This window comes from Chinchilla lanigera, unplaced genomic scaffold (assembly GCF_000276665.1).
Source record: "Chinchilla lanigera isolate Chin_1 unplaced genomic scaffold, ChiLan1.0 scaffold00012, whole genome shotgun sequence".
Taxonomy (NCBI): Eukaryota; Metazoa; Chordata; class Mammalia; order Rodentia; family Chinchillidae; genus Chinchilla; species Chinchilla lanigera.
The window spans coordinates 2,607,266-2,629,951 of NW_004955413.1; the positions used below are offsets into that span (position 1 = coordinate 2,607,266).

A 22,686-nucleotide genomic window follows, 5' to 3' on the forward strand; every position below is an offset into this window, starting at 1 on the left:
GCCCATGACCCCATTGGATATGGTAGACAGGACACCAGAATAAGACAACAGTTTGCTTGGTCTTACCTCAGTACAGGGTGGATTAGAAAATGGATAAAGAAGGTCAATTTAAGCATGCATGAAGATCTCTATGTAAAGTACGCAATGACAAGGACAAAAATGTTGGCCACAGTTAAGCTTTTGAAATGATAATGCTATGGGTCATTATGGCAAGGAAAAAAAAATGTGACAGTTAAGTGCTACAGAGAAGATAACTCACCTTTTCAGCTAAAATGGCTACGTGACTCCTACACAATCATGTGAAGACCAGGAAGAGCACAGTCCTTTCCTGTGTCCAGAAGGTGGAGAGCTGGAAACGTCTGGCAAATAGCAGCAATAACTACCCTGGTCTGCCCTTCAGATCAGAAAATATTTAGCTCTCACAGGTACAATATACTTATTCTCCAAAGACCGGCCCAGTCCTGGTATTAAGGTGAAATTCTAGAACCTCCTGTGGTGTGCAGTAGTCTTTACACTAGGGAATGACATGCTCTAGTTTTCTCATCAGTTATGGCCATGCATCCTCCTCCTTATGCAGAGACATAGCAACTGAAAAGGTGAGTTATCTGTCTCCCTCCACAGCATAACATACTCTACATTCATTTGGAATAGGATAACTGTGAGAAATACTCAGATTCAGAAGTGGAAAAAATGGAGGAGTCACTGGTCCACCATGAGTCTGTAATCCTGCTAAGCAGTGTTAAATCTCCTTTGCATGCCTGGAAAGGCTCCCAGCTCACTGCTCTCTGCCCTTGGTTTCTCCCCTTGGATGTTCTCCTTTCTGTTATGATCTGGGGTGATAGCTAAGATGGGCATTGCAGAGGACATTTTCCATGCAGATGCAGCAGTTTTCTCAGTCTGCTTCTTGTCTATAAAAATTTAGGGGCCTGAATGGTCAATGCCAGGTCATAGTTCCCTTGGCAGCATGATTATATTTTGGTTTGGTCTTAAATGTTCCCCAAAGGCCCATGTATCAAAAGCGTGGTCCCCACCAGCCTTGGGTGCTGCTGGAAAGTGGCTGGACCTCTATGAGACAGGACCTAACAGGAGGAAGTGAGGTCACTGAGGGTGTATCCTTGAAGGGGATATTGGGACCTTGGCCTTCCTCTTTCTCTGTTTCCCTGACACCATGAAGTGAGCAGCTTTGCCCCACCAGGTCTTCCAGCTGTGATGTACTCTGTTGCCCTGGCCTTAAAGCGATGGGGCCAAGTAACCACAAACCAAACACTCTGAAGCTGTGGGCCATAATAATTTTTTCCTCAGGTCTCTAAGATGATTTTCTTAGATATTTTCTCACAGCAATGGAAAGCTGACCAAAACAGACTGTCTTCAAGTCTTCCTATGGCCAGCGAATTTCCCATTGGTAGCTCTTATACTGATAGACAAAATGACACCTGGGGTTCCTCTTGGGATGAATCTAAGAGTTGTTAACATAAGTCTGTAAGTTTTCTTGGGGCCAGGGATATAGCTCAGTGACACAAGTGCCTGTCTGGCAAGCACAAGATCCTGAGTTCAATTCCTGGTACCAAAAAAAAAAAAAAAAAAAGTCTGTAAGTTTCCCTGTGAATTTATACCCTCCCCACTTTCTTGAGTCATTTTTCCAAATGCAAATTGTTGTTTTAGAAGTCAGAACTTCAAGTTTTGCTTAAATCCACCTTATTCCATTTAGAAGATATGTTCCAGGAAACCAGTTTAAATCCTCATTAACCTTGCTAACGCAGATGTCTTTTAAGACTTATTTTGCTATTTGGGGAGATAAGAAGTAGTTGTTTCTGTCAATTTTGTAAATTCTCCATATTTTGGGACTTTCTCTTGTTTCATCTCCTTTTGTAAAATGACAGTGTTTCTGTCAGAGCTCACCAATATCATCCATGACATTTTTAGCTGCAGCCAATAGGACTCATCATAACAATATCATCAATCTATTTGCAAACCTCTTTCTGGATATTCACGAATTTATCTACCTTTTAAATGATCACCGTTTTTCAAAATATTTTGCCATTTGTGACCTGGAGCACCTCCAGCAACATCCAGTAAAGTGTCTTCACGGTCCACTATCTGGCTTCAGAGCCAATGTCACCAATTCTAAATGTTTTATTATAGCAGCTTCTCATTTCTGGGAATCAAATTCTGAAGCAATTTGTATAGACTCAGTGACACCATGGTAACAAGTCAATCCCTGAACATCAGAAATTTACAACCACACGGGATTGGTTTTCAGTCATGCTACCATTGCCTCTGCTGGGGGCCCAGCTCTGTGTCATCTCACTCTGGGCATCTCTGACCGAGCAACTGTCATCCTGGACCATGCTAGTAGTTGTTGTTGTAGTAAGAAAGCTTTGGGGGTTTTCTTAATGGTGATGCAGTAGTTTTGAAGTGAAGTGAAATGTATTCTTTCTGCTCAAAACTCATTTGCCAAAACATCCTGCCTGCTATCAGCCAGCCCGAGGAAGCTAAAGGGTACAAGTGCCCTGTTCCTGAAAGGTACAAGACTGGAGAGCTTTGGAAAGCAGCACTAATTATATCACAGTAAGGAAGGAAGAAGCAGACTCCAGACTTGTGATACTAACCAGTTCTCTTGCAATCCTCCCTGAAAGATAGGGTTCCTTATAGATGTATTTCTTGGCAGGGGACACCCTTTTCCTAAGGCTGTGGATTTGCGTGGCACAGATGTCTAATGCATTCCTTTCCCAATATACATCTTCACTCAAGTGAAAGCTGCTATATTTTTCTCTCTGAAGCATCATCATAATCATCACCACCACCATCACAATTTTGTAAATGACATCCACATCACCATCATTCAAAACTTGGATGAGGCAGTTAATTATAAATAGTGCTTGTCTATTGGAGAGGTCTTTGCATTTATCTTTCCCCTGTCTATTTGGTCATGAGGAAATCCTATGTGGAAGGAAATGGTCACACTGCTTCCAACCACTAAAATAGTGAGAGGGGGCATTAGGTCTAAGAGTTATGCTATCAAGTGTGGGCAGGAAACTTTAATTAGTTTGTGGAGTCAATGGGTGCTACAGTATTGGCAGGAGATAAATCATAGAGTTCATCTGATTCATTTTTAGTGTAACTCTTAGATGACCAAATTTTGGAGGGGTGTGTGTGTGTGTGCATGCGTGTGTGCATGAGTAGAGGGAGAGGAACAAAAGACAAATTGTGGGCTGGAGTGTATAGTTCAGTCATAAAGCATTTGCCTAGCGTTTGTTGGGTCCTAGGTTCAATTCTCTTCCCTGGCTACTCCCAGCTTGTTCTCAGACCAGGGACCTGTGGGTGAGAGGAGAACCTTCCCAGGGGTTACTCAGAGAAAGGAGGCTAAGACTATGGCCATGGACATCCTCCTTCCTTCCCAGAAGACAACAAAGGGATCCTATTGGAGGATGATGACAAGCACACACACGCATGTGCACACACACATACAGAGTGCAAAATGTAACAAAAAGCAGTCTGGGAATGTGATAGAATGATCATTTATATACCTGGAATAAGTGCATTTGAGGGTCTGAAGCCAAGTGAAGAAGATAAATTGTTGTCAAATTACGTGCCACATTCTATGTGCTTATTTTGTTTGACATACACCTCAAGGTGTCGATATTCTAGCTTTCTAGAAATGTCATGGCTTTAGTCTTAAAATTTTAAATTGATAAATCATACATTTTCATCCACATTCCAGACCTGAATGAATGAACAAGTGTCTTCATGATGGCTGTGTTCACATGTCTAGTCTGCCAACCCATACACACACATGCCTGAACGTAGCCCTGGGTTGATCCCAACTGGTTTACCCTCGGTCTCTTCCTGTTTTCAGTCAATGGCACTGCTGACCCATCTTTCTCAGCTCTGTATCCTGCTGATTCGCAGTTTCTGAAGTTCCAAGCCCCTCTCCTCTCTGCCTGACTTACTCCAAGTCACTAACTACCTCTCCCCAGGTCCCTGCAGTTTTCTGGTCTTTCACTTCTTTTACCTCTGTGTAACTCCTTTCACTTTACCACCCAGACCTTCCCCTTTGCTTCTTCTTCAGCCGCATCTTGCACTTCTCTTGCACATAATCTTTAAGCTTGTTCAACACTCAGGGCTTTTCTAGTTCAGGGCTTCTGCACTTGTCTCCTTCTGCTTCTGAACACGGCTGGCCATGCTCATCTTTGAATTCTCAGCTGAAATAATTCTTCAGAGGGAGCTTTTTCTACCAACTTCCCTCTTAAGGCTGAATCTCCAGGTTCATTTCTAGCATAGCATCCCATGGATTCTCTTCAAAACATTTACTATAATATGCAATATGAAATATTTTCTTTATTGCTTATGTTAAAAATTTCCACCTGCCCAGAATCTTACGTTTAAGGTTACAAAAGCAAAAAAAAACTGAAAACCAAAAAAAAAAAAAAAAAAAACCAAAAGCAAAAAACCGAAGGTTACAAGAGCAAGTATTTTGTCTTGATTATTATTAAATTCTTAGCACCTGGCACCATATTGACACCAGTAGCTGCTGAATAAGTACTAGTTTAATAAATGAATGACTTGGTATGATTGCTACAAACATCTGAATCCAAATACAACAAGAAAACAATCTTCTGGCAGGAGATTGGTATTTGGTGGATGCTGCTGGGGAAAAAAATCATCTGGCACAGGAAACGGAGTCACAGCATCCATGGAGGGAGTTGAGCTTCCTTTGTTCCTTCACCTGGGAACTGCCTTCTACAGGTGTGATTGTACTCCTCCTTAATGTACAGTGAAAAGGAATGATCTGGGCACAGGGTTTCTTTTAAGCAAGACACAGTCTATTTTACAAAAGATCTAAAAACAGAGCTCTGATTCATGACTTTGCTAATGGCTTTTCCCTCCCGGGAGAACCTCCCATGCATGAGGAAACCTTTCTGGGGGCACAGCTTGGTACTTGATGTGAAGGTAACTGCGGGGCATCAGCTCTGCCTGTAGGTAAGTTCTCATTGCTGGAAGACTCAGACTGGGCTGTGCACCTCCCCAGCAAAATGCAGGCTCCTTCCCATGCCTCTTGGTTTTGTAGTTACTCACCTAGTTGACAACTTCTTGGATAAACATGGCAACGATGAAAACCAGGATGCAAGTGAATGATTCATTCCAAAGTTTGGAAACAAAAACTCAAAGGCTCACAGGCAAGTCTATTTACAATCCACAAAGTAGTTACAGATAATTAGACAAGGGTACAAAAGTATCTCGTCTATTGTATTTTTGTTGTTGTTCTCATGGCTTTCCTTTAATTTTTTTTGAATGAAGTAACTTTTGCTTGAAGTCTAAATCGCTTAATTACACAGCCTGTAAATGGGAAAACTGTTGACTGGGTAAACTCAGCATACTATCTCGCCCTTCACTGAAATGTGCAAGGTGAGGGGAGGGGGTAGGAATCAGCAGTGTGGAAAGGAAGCAGAGGGGAGGTGCAAAGCAAAGAGCTGAGGCTGCAGTGCCTTCTGAGGGTAGTGTCTTCCACCCACTGAGCACCTGAACTCTCTTCTACAGGTCCAGGAGCCTTAGCCCCCACCCCCACCTCCTGGGAGCAGATGCTGCTGAGAACCACTATGGTTTTAAAAGGCTTTGTGCAATACAGAGAACTCTTCTATGCATCTTGTGGTTGGAGAGTACCTTTGCGTACCATGCTCATTATTGTCCTCAGTGAACTTTTATTAATGTACAAACATCTGCACAAAAGCAGCTGTCAGCCAGTTCTTGTTGACCAAAGCCAGCTAAAAAGGGGGAAAACTGAGATTCAAGGAGCAAATCCCAGCCTGTTTGGAAGGGGCAGTCTGAAAAGATCATGTGGGTTCTCCTCCACCACAGCTTCATCCATGTGACCTAGTGAAGAAAGACAATGTCTCTGGCAGAGGGGGGTGCAAAGCCCTTCCTAGCTCCTTCCTCCTGGAGAGTTAGGGACAGCATCAAGTGGTCCCTACCATAACCTCTGCCCTACCCAAATATTGCCAAATGAGTCCTCTATGGAATGTGGCCTAGGGGCAGAGGTGACTTTTTTGGTAATGTTCCTTACTCTTGGCTTGTGGAGGGCACATACCATACCAGATGCTCAGAAAGCCTAGCTATTATTATTATTACTATTATTATTATTAAGATTTTTTCACAGTCATACCTCTCTCCACTCACCCTTCCTTCCTTCTTCTTAGAGGCCCAACGAGTGGAAGTTCCAGATGCTATCCCAGAGAGGCTGGCAGCCCTGTGCCCAGGCTGCCTGTCCCTGTGCCAGGACATGTTTGAGGGATGGTCCTCATCAGTCTCTGCTGCTTGGCAGGTCCAAGACTCCCTGGAGAAGGAGAACTTGCGATGGGAAAGACGCTGGAAGGCTTCCTGCTCCTGCGGACAGTCATTCTGCCATCCTCTCAGGAGAGTTGCTGCAAAGCCCTCCTAGCTTTGCAAAGGGAAATTCCGGTGGAGGGGTGTGTGTGTGTGTGTGTGTGTGTGTGTGTGTGTGTGTGTGTGTGTGTGTGTGTGTGTGTGTGCATTGCTTTAGAATACAATCCAATTGGGGAGCTCTCCAGAAGTTTCCAAATATACTACTCCCTCCTCCCCTTTCAGCAGATACAGAGAAGCAGGCAAATGGATTTCTGTAAATACAGGCGACAACCCAGGATTTAATTTTTTCACCAAATGTTTGGATGGGTGGCAGCCGTGGGCTCTGTGGCCTGTAGTGGGCAGGGGCGCATTTGGAGGCGGCGGGGTGGGATTGCCCGTGGATGAAACACAGTACCACCGCGCAGGTCAGCTCAATACACCAAGAACAGCCTGCTGCGGAGTGGAGGGGGTGTGGTATTAGGGTGTATTTAGGTGTGTATTTAGGGGGGTGAATAGGAATGTGTGCCAGCCAGAGGCGCGCCAGGAGAGCGCGGGAAAGGCTGCAGGAGGTGAGCGTGCGCTCGTGAACACGGTTGGCAGCGGCCTCCGGCGGGGTGAGGGGTGTGCTGTGGGCGTGGGGTGGGAGGGGGCAGCGGGCGGGGCCTGACACGTCACGGGGAGGGTGTGTTGGGAAGGACCGGCTGTGCAGACCCAGCGGCTCCTGCAGGAGGCTCGCGGGCGGGGAGGTGGGTCCCGCGCTCCGGCGCCGGGGCAGCCTTAGGCCCTCTCAGTGCCTTGGAGCCGCTGCCGGGGAGGAGGCGGCGGCGGTGGTGGAGGTGGTAGCTGGAGCCGCGACCTTGGCCGGACTGAGCCCTGTGGGGGACGCAGGGCGGAGGCCGAGCCAGCCGGCGGGAGGCGCATCTGGCGCTGGGCACCGAGGGCCGCCGGGGTCTGTAGTCTGGAGCTGCGGGAGGAGCGCGGCGGGAGCTGGGCGAGCCAGCTGGGGTGCCGCGCGGACCGCGGCGGGAGCCGGGCTGGGAACGGCGAGGGGCGCGGCCACGCGTCTCCCGGGCGGAGTGTTCTGTGCTCCAGCCTGCGGTTCCGGCGTCGGGGGCTCGGCACCGGGGCTCGCCACAGCGGCGCGGGTCCTCTCAGCGCAGGGCCACCTCCTCTGCCCCAGGTCACCGCCCACCCCAGCCCCACCCTAGCGGCGCCAGGCTCCGGGCGCGCCCCGGGAGCGCGGGGACATGCGGTCCGAGAAGTCCCTCGCGCTGGCGGCGCCGGCCGAGGCCCGGGGCCCGGACGGGGAGCCGCAGGACGCCGCAGACTTCCCGGAGGCCGGCGGCGCCGGGGGCTGCTGCAGCAGCGAGCGGCTGGTCATCAACATCTCCGGGCTGCGCTTCGAGACGCAGCTGCGCACCCTGTCGCTGTTCCCTGACACGCTCCTGGGAGACCCGGGCCGCCGCGTCCGCTTCTTCGACCCGCTCCGCAACGAGTACTTCTTCGATCGCCACCGGCCCAGCTTCGACGCCATCCTCTACTACTACCAGTCCGGGGGCCGCCTGCGCAGGCCGGTCAACGTGCCCCTGGACATCTTCCAGGAGGAGATCCGCTTCTACCAACTGGGCGACGAGGCCCTGGCGGCCTTCCGGGAGGACGAGGGCTGCCTGCCGGAAGGGGGCGAGGACGAGAAGCCGCTGCCCTCCCAGCCCTTCCAGCGCCAGGTATGGCTGCTCTTCGAGTACCCTGAGAGCTCGGGCCCCGCCAGAGGCATCGCCATCGTCTCCGTGCTGGTCATCCTCATCTCCATCGTCATCTTCTGCCTGGAGACCCTGCCCCAGTTCCGGGCAGAGGGTCGCGGGGGAAGCAGTGACGGTGTGAGTCGAGTGGCCCCAGCTTCCAGAGGCAGTCAGGAGGAAGAGGAGGACGAGGATGATCCGTATACCTTCCATCGTGGCCTCGCCCCTGGGGCGATGGGGACAGGGGGCTCACCCTCACTCAGTACTCTTGGGGGCTCCTTCTTTACAGACCCCTTCTTCCTGGTGGAGACTCTATGCATTGTGTGGTTCACGTTTGAGCTCCTGGTGCGCTTCTCTGCCTGCCCCAGCAAGCCAGCCTTCTTCCGGAACATCATGAACATCATCGACATAGTGGCCATCTTCCCCTACTTCATCACCCTGGGCACGGAGCTGGCACAGCAACAGGAGCAGCAGTCAATGAGTGGAGGCGGTGGCCAGAACGGGCAGCAGGCCATGTCCCTGGCCATCCTCAGGGTGATCCGCCTGGTCCGGGTGTTCCGCATCTTCAAGCTCTCCCGCCACTCCAAGGGGCTGCAGATCCTGGGCAAGACCTTGCAGGCCTCCATGAGGGAGCTGGGGCTGCTCATCTTCTTCCTCTTCATCGGAGTCATCCTCTTCTCCAGTGCTGTTTACTTTGCTGAGGCTGATGATGGTGATTCGCTCTTCCCCAGCATCCCGGATGCCTTCTGGTGGGCGGTGGTGACCATGACCACTGTGGGCTATGGGGACATGTACCCCATGACCGTGGGGGGCAAGATTGTGGGCTCGCTGTGTGCCATCGCTGGGGTCCTCACCATTGCCCTGCCCGTCCCGGTCATAGTCTCCAACTTCAACTACTTCTACCACCGGGAGACGGAGCAGGAGGAGCAGGGACAGTACACCCATGTCACTTGCGGGCAGCCCACGCCTGACCTGAAGGCCACTGACAATGGACTTGGAAAGCCAGACTTCTCTGAGGCCGCCCGGGAACGGAGACCCAGCTACCTGCCCACTCCACATCGGGCATATGCAGAGAAAAGGATGCTCACCGAGGTTTGACATGGTCCTGCAGGAGACCCAGGTCCTGCAGGAGAAGGGACGTGCTGAGCAGACCATCTCTGAGGCTTCATTCTCATCTCCGCAACTCTCGCCCTTGACTCTTGCCCCTAGATCCTATACAGACATCCAGGACCAAATACCTGGACTAGTCAACCTTGTTGCTTGATCCCTGCAGCATTCGAGGTTTATCCACCTGAGCGACATTTTTGAAATTCCAATGGTGCCATCCAGTCATGTCCATCTTCTGTCACATGGATGAGATGTACATTTATGTCTGACCTTCCCCGAAGACTCTGATTTCTCATTTCTGGGACTGGTAGTATCTCTAGAAAGAGCCATGTCAATAGAACAGGAGCCAGCCATACTCAGGTCCTGTCTCTTTCCAGTGTTCTTTGCTTTGAGGCATGCGCCTGTCTTACCTTCTGGTCACCCAGTACCTGATACCTCGCAGGAACTGGAGGATGGAAACAGTATTCCACCTGCTGTTTTATTCTAGTACTGTGTAACATCTGCTGGTCATCCTGCAGAAGACACTTGAAGGAGCATTTAGCTGCACAGCCTCGACATATATTAGTCTTGGGTGATACAGAAAAATACAGAAAAATGCAATTAAACGGGACCATTTAGAGGACATGAGGCTCAGTCCTGGGCCAAGGGGCCTATGGATTTTCCCAGGTGTGAGCCAGTGGCAGCAGACACCGGTGCTTGGCTGAGACTTAGTCCTCCCCATGCCGATCCCTGACTGTCTTCGAGCTTCCAGGAAGGCTCCTTCTCAGAGCCAGGTACTCCTTTGTGCAAGTGCCTTCCTGTGCAGAGTGATCGGAAAAGGGAACCACAGAGCTGGAAGAAACAGCTGCGTAGAGCTGAGCAACTGGCTTGACCACAAACCTGAAGCCAAGTGTCACTGAAACAGGAGCTGTCATCTTGGAGTGATAGCAGAATCTGACTGCAGGCAATAGTTTTCCCTCTATCATTTCCCCCAACCTCTGAAACCCTCTCCCCTTTTTCCAGGGAGTCTCACTTAGGGCTGCAGTTGAAGTCTCACTTAGGGTTGCAGTTCAAGTCTCTTTAAAGTCACCTTACCTGAAATCTGCAGAGGTGAAAGCACGGGTTGGCTGCCAGCCTAGGCTTCTTCCCGTTCCATGGGCAGCAAGGTAAGGGTTAGGATTAGAAGCGAGCAGCACTCCTCCTGGCAGCCCCGCTGTTCTTGCTGTGTGGCAGGCATTCTCCTTCTCTGCCCTGGAGCCACGCGTGGCCTGCTCTGCCTGGTAAGGTAACATGGTAGGGCACCCTTCTTCCATGGTGCACCCCTTCCATTCATCCCACCCGCCCACACCCCTCTTCTTTCTCCTGGTAGCATTGATGTTCTTTTTTTTTTTTTTTCCTTTCATAAACTGTGCTGTACCATTCGGATCTCTCCTGGGTGCAGTTCTGAAACCGAAAGGACTGTTAAAACATTTAGAATTTTCTATCTATGCTTTAAGACTCTTTGATGAGAATTTTTTTAGAAAATTATTTTCTCAAAGAGCAATTTATGAGGGACAGCCTTTTGAAGGTCCACTTGAGGGGCTTCTGTGAGTGTCAGATCCAAAGCTGGATTTTGCCACAGCTTTACAGGGTAACTGGTGAGATAGTCCCTCTTTGTGCCTCAGTTTCCCTATTAAATGGGAACATCAATGTCTTTCCCTCCCTACCTCATGGGGAATGTTAATGAACTCATCTGGGAAGCTGGGGAAGACACTATGCAAATATGTGAATTATAGTAATGAATTTGATTTTTAGTTTATCACCTGGTCTTCCCATCTTCCAGAGGCAAGGTTTCCCTCTAAAGTTTCTGCCTGGGATTGAGAGCCTAAGAAATAGACCATTGGTTTCCTAAATCCCTCCTCCCTTGGGCTGGGCTACCATCTTTTTTCTTCAGAATGGAGGACACTCTTTAGTAGGCTTGGTGGGATCCTTCTAGGGATGGAGCTCACCTTGCCTTGGAGCTTACTTCTCCAACCTGAAATATAGTAGAACACAGAGGTGTTTGTGAATCAGAGGCCAGGAAGTGCTCTTTTTCCAAATTGCTTCCATTACTCCTGGCTCTTTGGAGGAAAAGGGCCCACTCCAGTGGCTAGAGGGCTGCTCCCAGCTGAGGGTAAATGTTGGTACCTGGATGCATGCATCTCTACATATGTGTGTGATCATCCTCCTCACCATTCTAAGCTAACATTGCCTTTTCAAGTCTGAGCATGCCTGAGAGTAAAAGGATTGTGGAAAGCCAGGCTCTCCAGGGACTCTGGTTGCCATAGCAACCTTCCAGACTGTTCTCTCTATCTTCTGATTTGAGTATCAAGGGAGAATACACTCCATCTTTCTAGCTTCTCAAATGAGAGCACTTCCCATCTATTGGCTTAAGGGCTGGTAGAGCCAAGACAGGGGCACAGGAGCTTGGAAACTGTGGGGAAAGATCAACCCCAACACTTTTCTGGACCTTTCCTCTTGGTTTTCTCACCCAGACCCTGAGCTGCCTCACCTTACCCCTGAATGTTCAGAAACTTGAACACTAAGCAACTGCCCAGTTGAACCAATGTCAATATTAGGATTTTAAAATGACAAGAGAGTCCTTAGATGGGACAACTTATTATTCCTCATTTGGCAGCCACACTGGGCTTTGCCCAGAATAATACTAGTCTTAGGTATCTTGGAGTTCTCAGCTCCTCAGAGAGACTCTTCCAAGCTCTCGGAGAGAGAGGAAAATAAAAGTTCCTCCCAGGTGACAGTCTGGCTCCTGGAAAAAGTCTCACAGGTGGTTCTTCTTGAATCTCCGAAGGAAAAGAGGTGGTGGCTCCAATGGTTTCTGTGTAGGATTTCGTCCAGGGCCCCCCGTGGCCTGGGGCGTCTGCGTGCGGGTGTGAACGTCAAGAAACTGTGCACTGTTTTGCTGTGACTGCGGCACGGGCACTCACAGCTGCCAGGAAAGGTGGAGTCCACACTGCCTGCACACCTGACTCGAGCCAGCAGGGCTTCCGGAGGACTTCCTGGGGCTGCCAGCTTCAGCCAGCAGTGAGGGCTGCTCCTCCTGCCTGGGCATCCCCAAGGAGCAAGGAGGGACAGCTGGCTGCTTGGGCACCCGAGGTAAGTCCAGCTGTGGGGGGCTTTTCTTGGCTCTGTCCTACAGGGAACGTTAGAGCTCGGGGTGGCGGGGAGACGAGGGGAGGATGTGCACCTGTGCACAGAAGATGGGCCTTTGTGAGTGGCCACCTGGCTCAATTTCTGTGTCTCTGCCTGGCTCAATTTCTTTGCCTTTCTCACAGCTGCCTCCCTGCTCCCGTCTCTTGCCATTTCTTTTTCTGTGCATCTTCCCTTTCCTTCTTTTTATTCTTTCTTTGCCTCCTTTTATTTTCCTTTCCTTTCCTTGCTTCTGGTTTCCCTCTCCTCTGTGGCTTTAAACATCTTTCTCTTTCTTTTTCCCTTTCTCTGACTTTATTTTGGTGGGGGATGGCAACAACTATGGCATTTCGGTCAAGGTCAGACTTTGAGCTTTAGGACAGCTGTGATTCAGGGTGTTAGCTGAAGTCGGCCTCCAGCCAGAGGATTCCCTTTCTGACAGGTCAGGATATCATCCTTTCCTCCCACGCTCACTCTGAACTTGTGAGCATGGGGCAGGGAGAGAGAAAAGGGAGAGAGGGGGAGGGGGGGGAAAGGGAGGGAGGGAGAGACACAGAGAGAGAGAGAGAGAGAGGGAGAGAGAGATCCTGATAAGTAGCAGTAAATATTCTGCTGCATAGCACTGGAGTATGTTCATCTCAGGGTCCACTGAATTTGAGACCTTTGCAGAGAAGTCGGAGACAAAGGAGCAATAGTGAAATAACTGGAGTAAAGAGGACTTCGGAGGAAGATATAGAGGGCAGTTAGCCTGGAAGAAGCCTTCACTCAGGGCTGGCTTGATAACGTGATCACTTGAAGGTCTGTGTAGCCTCCGTGGCTCTGGCTCTCTGGTGCTTAGAAGGCAGAACACAAGTACAGGTCACCATGCGCAGTAGTATGAGGTGTAGGGGACACTCCCTGTTGAGGCAGGTGAAGATGTAGGTGTTTCACTGTCCCTCTTGGAGGCTACAGAGCACAGGGTTGAGTCTCACCCACACCAGGACCTACAACAGGGCTGTTGAATTAGCACTAGAGAATTTTGGGGGGTGACAGAAATGTTCTAAAAGGGAATTATGTTGATAGTCATAGAATTTTAAAATTAACCAGGAAAAGCATTTATTGGATGGTGTTGCAACACCAATCTAGTGACCTAGGAGGGTCATACTTGGCTGGGAGGAATCATACTGGGCTTTGTAAATCAAGAAGGTCAGCACCTCTAGAGGTGGACCAGACTGAGTATCTGATAGTGAAGGGCACAGTTTATTTCTTCTGCCACAGGAAGACATTTCAGGGCTGTCTGCCATTGGTTCTTGCTGTTTTTTTCTGTAATACCAAGAACAGATTTTGTGTGTGTGTGTGTTTTAATTTTGACAGTCAAACTCTGGTGGGATTTACGTGCTTTTCATTTCTCTAAAGATGTGCTAAGAAATTTTTCTGGTAAATGAAGAACATAATCAGCATGTGTTGAACTAATGATCAGTATGTTGGACAGTACTCACTATACATAAGTACAGCAGGACCTTGCTTGAGGAATTTACACCTTGTTGGCCAAATTAATAGATAAATACCACCACTAGAACACTCAAGCCCCCACCTAATCCCTGCACCTGTAAGCTCCAGATTCCTTAAGAAATGGCATAGAAGCTGAGATTTTATTTTTCCTAGCCCTCACTCAACATTCCTCCTTGTGGTGTTAACCCTTCACTGCCCTGAGAATCTAGCAGTCTTGAGTGCTTTGGACAAACCAGAGAAGAGGGAGGTGGCAGCCTGCCTTTGTCCTGCCTTTTCCTCAGTATCCATCAACCTTGTTCCTGCTCTTATTCGCCTGTGCTCACGGCACCCCTCCTCCTCTTCCTTGGTGTGCTGCTCAGGTAGAAGCTTCTGATCCTCCTCACTGGGTGAGCCCTTGCTTTGGGTGGCATGTCTGTTGCCCTGCATCTCTGTGTAAATGCCAAGATAGATTCCCAGAGAATATCACCCTCCAGGGCAATCTGGCTGGAAGTGCCATTTGGCTGTGATTGGTTTTGACTGTGTTATTGCCATGGGAAGAAAAGTGTGGTCTCATTGTAGGATGTCACAGTCACTTAGGGGAGGAAAAGAAAGCTATTAATTCAGCTGTAGGATTTCTTCTCTGCAGCTGCCTTAGACCAGGCTGTGCAGATATCTCTTGGCAGAATAAGGTCTGGAGCACAGGAGTTTGGAGGAGACGACATATCTTCTAGACAGGTCCCCAGAGATAAGGACAGATGGGCGTGTGGTGGGGTTTCCTGCTCTGGGCTCAAGGTCCCCGGGGGCTGGAGAGTGCCATGTGTGTCACCTCCCGTTGCTCTAACTTGAGAAAGTGGCTCACCCTGCTTCTTTGTCCCTTTTTGGTCCTTGCACTCTTGCTTTACTTGGCACTTGAAAGGGGGCATAGAGTCCTGGCAGTGACCACTCCTGAACGATTACCCCAATAGGATGGGGCTCTCTCATTCCCAGAACAAAAGAGAAAGAGAGGCTGCACCACTGTAAATCATTAGCACTGGCCCAACCTTGGCTATTGCTTGATGTGCTCAGGCCCCAGCTCTGCTGGAGTTTCTGACATTTTTTTAAAACACAACTCTGACCTCACTGTTGTTTCTATAGGGAGGATGCCTTAGAGTCAGGGGCCCTGACAGGCAGGCCTTACCTGCTCTAAAAGACATTCTGCACCTTTCAGCAACCTCTGATGTAGACTGCAGGGAGCACAGAAAGACAAACAGACAGACAGACCCTGACTCTTGGGTGAGAGCAGAACCGACATTTCAAAAGGAAATTGCAGGCACATAGTCTGCTGGCTGCTGCTGCTATTTTTGACATGCTCGCTGTTCTCCCAGGGCCTGACAACCGCTGTCTCCAGGAGACAGACAAACCCGCTCTTGGCAGCAGAGAAAGAGTTCAGCAGTGGGGCCGGAGATATAGCTCAGAGGCATAACCACCTGCCTAGCAAGCTCAGGGTCCTGAGTTCAATTCCTGGTACCAAAAAAAAAAAAAAAAAAAAAAAGAGCTCAGCAATGGTCCTGTGGACAGTGGGGGAGGGCATGGCATTCTTCCCTCACCTCCAGGAAGGCTGGCATCTGGCCAGCATCCTCAGACCTCAGGCTGGGGACTCCCCTCACCCCAGGTGAGCAGAGTACCATCAAGGACACACAAGCCACCACTCACGCACAGGCCCCTGCAACCTGCTCTCTGCTCTCCAGAGCCCCAGTCTGCAGCAAAGTAGCAAAGCAGATTGTGGAGTTCAAAAGGGAGCTCAAGACAGCTTTTGCTGTGATGTTGCAAGTTATGAAACTGCTGCAGATGCCTCAGTTTCCCCCTCTGTCAAATAATAACAATAATCTCCTAGAGTGGTTTGGAAGGTTAAACAAGTTCATATATGTACAGTGCATACAGTAGTAAGCACTATATAAGGGTTGTTTTCCTCCTTAGTGGACAGGAGCTGCTGAGGCTCAGAAGGTTTGTGACAGGTTCAAGGGCACACGGCTGTGTGTGGCCCACACTGCTGGCACAGGGTGAAATGAAGTGAGGGTGTGATTGGGGCTGAACAAGAAAGAGTGGAGTTGTGGCACCTAAATGTATAGCAGGCTTTTTAATTTACGTGCCAGTTTGTGTCTGATGAAAAAGCTACAGGTACTCCATGCCTTTCCTCGAATAGGCCTCTAAAAGTGCATGGTGATATCTGTGTCTATCTGTATCTATTTCTATGTCTATCTATCTTTATCTCTATCATCTCTATCTTTGTCTCTATCTCTGCCTATCTCTATCTATACATCTTGTACATGTGGGGCATCTGTATAGCCTTCATTCCTGTGAGTACCTTCCCTTCCCTCTGGTTCTCATCCTTACCACTGATGCTGTTCCCAGTCATCTTCCTGTTCTACCATCTTCCCTGAACTTTGGAGATGAGGGTGCCTCTTTCACATCTCTGGGTCTCTTCCTGTTTCCCTTTCTCATTTAAGGTGGAGGGGGTGGAAACCGCAGAGCTGGAAGAGGCAGCCTTCCCCTGCACCTGTGAATCTCCATCCACCTCCTCCCTAACTAAACATCAGCTCCTGCAGTGCCCCATGGGGTTCCTGCGCTGGCCCAGCATGACTGCCTGGCTGCAGCTGCCTCCTGTGGCCCCTGTGGCTTCCTATGCAGGACCTAGCCCAAGGCAGGGCAGTGTGACATCCCTGCCCCTTGAACCATTCCTGGCTTGCTCATCTTTGGAATTGAATTTGGATCTGTACCTCATTTAACCTCACCAAGCTTCAGTTTTGTCATCTGTAAAACAAGGTTGGTATCACCACTTGCTTCTGCTGGTTGTAGCAAGGGTCAGTCGAGGTGCCAGTTAAAGGATTAGCAGGGTATGATCTCTGAGCAAAGCCCAGCTCTAAAGAGCAGAGGAGCCCTTGGTGACACCAGTAATACTGAGCACAGGTGGAGGGAGGAGACTGAGGCAGAGAAGCAAAATGAGGAGCCCAGGATCACACAGGTACTGAGGCAGAGCTGGATCTTGGACCCACATTTTCTGACTCCAACCCCAGCATACTCTTTCATGGTAGAGGCAGCCTAAGGATTACATCAGCTTTTTAAAAATGAATGTCTTCATTCATTTCCTACCCAACCAAACACCTTAGCAGAGCTGCCTATAAGAAACAGACCTAATTAATTTTGAATTTCACCTGTCTCTCCCCTAACTTTCCAGAGTGTAGAGCCAGCTAGAAGAATCCAACTCACCAGTTTCTAGGTTTTTAAAGGATTGGTAGTCTAGTGCAGACCTAAGGTCTTTCCATACTGGGCAAAGAAGCCATGCCGGGGCTTCCAGTCTCAGTGACTAAGAGGTTCTTTAGCCTTTCAAAGCTTCACTTTGTGTTAAATTTAATAACCAGGCTGAAGGAAAATGCCACAGATTGGAAATCAGGAAAGCAAAAGGTTATATGGGGTTTCTGTCCTTGATAGAAGAAGGAAGGAATGCAGAAAGTTAGGCTGTTACCCAGCTGTGCCAACGTCTGATGCCCTGGGAATCAGAAACGAGCGCTAGACTCTCTGCACTTTGTTACCTTGGTGGAGAAAGAGACGTTCCTGCTGGGTTACACGTCATTTTTATAAATCACAGGACCAGGGGCAGGATGAACAGCATTTCCAACAGCCACAGTAGCAGAGCTATAAATCAGACAGGCACAGCATGGCTGGAAAGAGAAGAAAGGTCTGTTCCCTGCAGAAGACAGCTCTCCGTGCCTCAATGCAGAGCACACATGTGTGACCTGAAGGAGCGCAGCGCACTTGCCTTCACGGCACAGCTTTACATGAGTATAGAAATTCCCAAGAGTGCCAGTGGTGGTGCAGGCCTGGAATCCCAGCATTCTGGGAGGCTGAGGCAGGAGGATAGTCCAGATTGAACTCAATCTGGGCAACTCAGCATCTTAATGAGACCTTATCAAAATAAAAAGAAAAAAAAACAACGGCTGGGGATGCAGTTCAGTAAAAAGGCCCTGGGTTCAGTTCCTAGTAACACACACACACACACACACACACACACACACACACATGCACACACACACACGCAAATTCACAAGAGCAGATCAGAGTCCCTACTCTAAAACTACACAGATTGCCCTTTATGACATGTCCTAAATTGTCAGCTGGGCAAAAATTATGCAACATTAAGAAATACTGGAAGGACTGGATTTCTGATTTATTTTAAAAAACAAAAGTCCAAAGTGGTTGCTCCAACTCTGGCTGGCAGGAGTGGAACCCTTGCTGCCCCTCAGAAGGGGGCAAGTCTCCTTCTGCTTCCAGTAACCCCTGATACTCTGATGCCCAATCCATGGCGGTTTCCTTCTCTGCTACTAAATCTAACAAAAAGTCACTGCTGGAAGGTTCAAGAGCCTCTTACTCAGTGTGACGGAGGCCTGGGTATGAGCCTGTTCTTGAGCCTCCTTGAGGCTGGGTCTGGGGCCACAGGCGTCGTACATTGCCCACAACCTCGTTTTTCCAGTAGATGGGAAACATTTCTATATGCCTATTTTTCCAAGGGTTGGAAAATGAAGGGCCTAAGGGCTGGTGACCTGTAGCCCCTCTGCAGAGCCTTCCTGTGGGGCCCTGCTTACTGGTTCAGTCTGGAGAGTTAGGTGGGATGGGGGCACAGCAGCTACACACAGCACAGTTGGAGGGGAAGTGGAGGCTGAGAGCTAGCAAGAGCCAGCTGCCACACCTGAGGAGAGAGGCTGGAGGCTGCCTGGAGAGGAGAAGCTGCGTGGTGACTGGAGCATGCCGTGTCCTGGCCAGCTGAGCAGGCGGGCAGCTCTGAGGTGCAGTTAGGATTTCCAGCTACAGTGGCTATACCGACGAATCAGTCACCTTTCTGTCACTCTAGCAAATGCCTGAGACAAATCAACTTTAGAGAGAAGAGGTTTATTTTAGCTCATTGTTTTGGAAATTCTAGTCCACGGCTGAGTGGACACATTATTTTGAGGTCTCTGGTGGTCGGGGGGAGGGAACATGTTATGGCAGGATGACAGAGAGAGAGAGACAGAGACACAGAGACAGGAGAGAGACAGAGAGAAGGGGCAGAGAAAGAGAAGATCAGAGAGAGGGAGAAGAAACAGAGGGAGAGGAGAGGCAGAGAGGGAACAGAGAAGGAAACTAGAGACAGAGCAGAGAGAAGAGGTGGGGGAAGAGAAAGGGCCTGGCTGCCTCTGTCCCCTTCAGGACATAGCTCCAGTGACCAGAGGACCTCCCCTAGCTCCACCTTCTACTTCCTGTCCCCTCACAGTGGTGTAGAGCTGAGGACGGTCTTTACTACATGGCCTGTGCAGGCTGTTTAAAGTGAAAATGATAACACAGGCAAATTCAGTGTTTGGATGTTTCCCACATTAGGCCGGCTTCCTACTTTCCTGACGTCAGTTTCTGAGACACCCTCTGTTCCTGCTGGCCAGGGCTGAGTGGGGCTGAGAGCAGGGACTCCTAGGTGGAATCTGGTGGCGTTTCTGGATAACAAGAGGCACCAGCCACAGGCTCCGCATCAGCCCCTCGTCTGGGTGACAGCACGGTTATCGCCAGATTCTTTCCTCCCTCTCCTCCTCTGTTGTCTCAGGTGCAGTGTCCTGTCTTTGCAGTATACTGGCCAGAAGTTAAACGGCCACCAAGTTGGCAGTGTGTCCAGCATTACTGCCTCAGGAAGGAAATAAGAAAGCTTTTTCTGATTTCTTCACTCTGCTTATAATGCCATTAAAATATTTCAGGGTGGAATTTAAGAGAGGAGCTGCCACAGTAACTGGGGCTGAAATCCATTCATAATGCTTAGGATTCTAATAGAGGCATAGATTTCACACAGGTCCTCTCTCCCTGGGCGTATCTTTTACTTTGGAAAGCTAGAATCTAAAAGAATTCCTCTCCTTCAAGAATATCTGCCTGTAATCCCAGCACTCGGGAGACCAGGCAGGAGAATCGTTGCAAGTTCGAGACCAGCCTGGGCTACAAAGTGAGCTCAAGGTCAGCCTGAACTGCTCAGTGAGACCCTGCCTCAAAAATACCAAAAAAAAAAAAAAAAAAGAATTTCTGCCCTTTTTGGTAGGGCACAAAAAGTTGTATCAGGCTGGGATTAACGGAAATCCATCTGGGCCTTCTGTCTTAATACCTGTCTCTGCATCAGTTTTTCTAGTACGTGCATTTCATAGAAGTTTTTATTGTTGGGTGTAAGAGAATCATTTTTCTATCAGAGATGCTTTTTAATAGAAACAGACTCATAGAATGATTAAAAATTACTTCATGTAGCTAAACTTAAGAGAGAGCATATAGTCAGTGGGAAAATGAATTTAAACTACTTTTCACATATTTCCTATAATCAGTTCCTTTCTCCGTGGAGACAGAAGGAATGCTGCAGCTTTAGAAATGATGAGGATTGCTGAGCAGATTGGAGGAAGAACCTTTTTTTCTCCTACTGGGGAAACCATTTTTTTTCATTAGGGGATATTTTTCAAAATGCATGTTTAGAAGTAGGACTTTTAAGCTGTTGTAAGCTCTTTTGCCATGCAGACTCTGTAGGGGATACGTTTGCAGGTACTCTGCGATACATTTTCCACACCTGCCGCTGTGTCAGGGCGTGAGGCACAGGAACTGTGAGGACAGTTCTGAGCCCTGCTTTGTCTTCGAGCAGTGCAGGAAAGGCTGAGGTCTGCCTGCCTCAAGGGAGCCATTGTCCAGGGTGCCATCCCTGGTGTAGACTGTGTGACCTTTGGGAGAGTCAGGGCCTCTCTGAGTCTTGGTTTTCTCTTCTGTAGAACCAGGCTATGTTAATAAATGTCCATGATGGTGGGCAGTAGACTTAACAGAGGTAATTCTGGGGCCCAGCGTATAGTAATCATTCAGTAAGAATTGGTTATTATTTCTCTTTTCTTCTTTGCCTGCTTCAGTGCAGCAGTGAGGCATTGAAAAGCCTTTTGGTATTGTTCAAACTTCAGAAAGAGTTGAAAAGCTCCTGTAAGTCAAAATCTTTTGAAACACACACACACACACACACACACACACACACACACACACACACACACACATATATGTCACAGTTTCTCTCACTTTGTAGATTTAGACTTTCTGATCTCACAGTGACCATGATTCAGCTACTTAATCATCATCTACTTGGTCATCAGAGGGGTATGACTCAAGTGGAGAGACCTAAGAGCCTTTTAGAGAAAACTGCCTTCATGCAGAAGAGAGCACCCAGGCATTCACAGAAGTTCCTGAAGATAGAACGTAAGCAGTGAGATGACAAAACTACTCGGAATCCTTGGGATCAGTGACACACTCCCAGCACGCCTGGGACTTACCTGAGAGGTTTCACAGACAGTATGAACAGACTGTGCAGGTCTCCCTACTGCCTCCCAGCTTCTGGGCTGGCTAGCTTTGCAGGGAAGGCAGGGCTGTACAGCGAGGCACGAGATGAAGGTAGGATGTGTCTGTAGTGCCAGGCAGTCTCCTCAGTGTGCCTTTCTGATGGACCTGAGGTCAACCTGCTTCTTTGGAATTGTGTCATTGGAAAATATGACTCAATTTACAAATCATGCATTTGCTTTACAGACAACATTTCAGGAGTGTATTTAAAATGAAAGTAGATCAGTTGAAGTTACTTAATGATACATAAATAGAGAAAAGAACGAAGTGACAAGAATAATTGAGTAGGAGGTAGCTTTGGAAAGTCGTGGAAGCCATTACTCCTGTCTGCACCAGAACTATTCTGAATTACGCCAGGCCTATTCTGAAAACATCCCCAACTCCAGTTCCTTCACACTTCCTGTGTTTGAGTTCAGTGATCTTTGTTGTCAGGGTGTTTCCTCATATCTGCTGTACTTTAAGCTTCCTTGCTCCAGAATTTTCTCTTCTACTGAAATGAACGTTCCAGTGACCATGTTACCGAGAATCACCACCCCCCCAGAGTTGTGCAGGTGTGGTCCACAGATCATGGGTGCTGTATGACAGACCCAGGGGAAAAGAATCCTCCAGCACTGGGGTTCAGCTGTTGCCTCTTGGAGCCAAGCGCTGCATATAGAACATAGAATGAAAGGCTCTGCAAAGTCTTGCAGCAAATACATCTGTCTCACTTCTCTAACCCAGTGCTTTTTCAAATTATTTTTTTTTTTTACCACAGACTCATCATCTTCTCTTTTTTAGTAACTTTTGTTCACATCCTACAAAATGTGTAATCCAAGGAATACATGCTGAGAAACTCTCCTTCCACTGGGTGTGATTGCATGGGGCCTCAGCCTAAAGTTTTTTAAGTGGATTGTTTCGTGGCTGCTTCTCAACCCTCTTAACGCTCTCTACGTAGAAATTTGTGTGTGTGTGTGTGTGTGTGTGTGTGTGTGTGTGTGTGATGCTGGGGGTGGAACTCAGGGCCTCTCACTTACTGAGCACATGTGCTACCACTGAGATACACAGCCCAGAAATTCTTGAGTCAGCTCTTGATAATTTCAAAGAAGATCTCCTCTCCTCTACTACCCTGTAAAGGTTTCTTAAATAGATATCTTTGAGAAAGTAACCATAAGAGGTGGTCTTGTTATATTTGGAGCTTCTGTCATACTTTTCTAACAGTGTCTGTATTTTGGGTACTTTTCCAGAGGTGAAGTTGCCTGCATTACTTGTATGATGATGTAACGTCCATTTTTCTATGCCTATTGTTAACTGAGTTGAAGATTATAGCATTTTTTTCACAAGCACTTTTCTAACTAAACCTTTTTAATGAAAACATGCAAACATGAATTTTACGAATCGTCATATTTACAAAGTCTTACTCAAAATCTATGCAAGACACAAAGAAACACCAGCAGTGAGCTGTAATGGGGTTTTCTAATATTCTTGCCCA

General features: G+C 48.4%; 2 protein-coding genes across 3 annotated transcripts in view; one reads left to right on the forward strand and one right to left on the reverse strand.

Annotated features, from left to right (window-relative positions):
* Positions 1-7,027: 7,027 nt before the first annotated feature.
* Positions 7,028-7,609, reverse strand: LOC106147899 (protein VASP homolog). The gene is made up of 2 exons (XM_013511287.1): positions 7,591-7,609; positions 7,028-7,510 (listed from the first exon to the last, which is right to left on the reverse strand). Exons 1-2 carry the CDS (start codon positions 7,607-7,609, stop codon positions 7,032-7,034), a joined length of 498 nt encoding a protein of 165 aa, XP_013366741.1. The 3' UTR covers positions 7,028-7,031.
* Positions 7,420-22,686, forward strand: part of Kcna6 (potassium channel, voltage gated shaker related subfamily A, member 6) — a 61,608-nt gene continuing 46,341 nt past the window's right edge. For both annotated transcript variants that reach the window (XM_005378742.2, XM_005378741.2), the window contains exon 1: positions 7,420-12,317. In XM_005378742.2, coding sequence (XP_005378799.1) covers positions 7,608-9,197 — 1,590 coding nt within the window. In that variant the 5' untranslated portion in view covers positions 7,420-7,607 and the 3' untranslated portion in view covers positions 9,198-12,317. The remainder of the gene's footprint in view (positions 12,318-22,686) is intronic.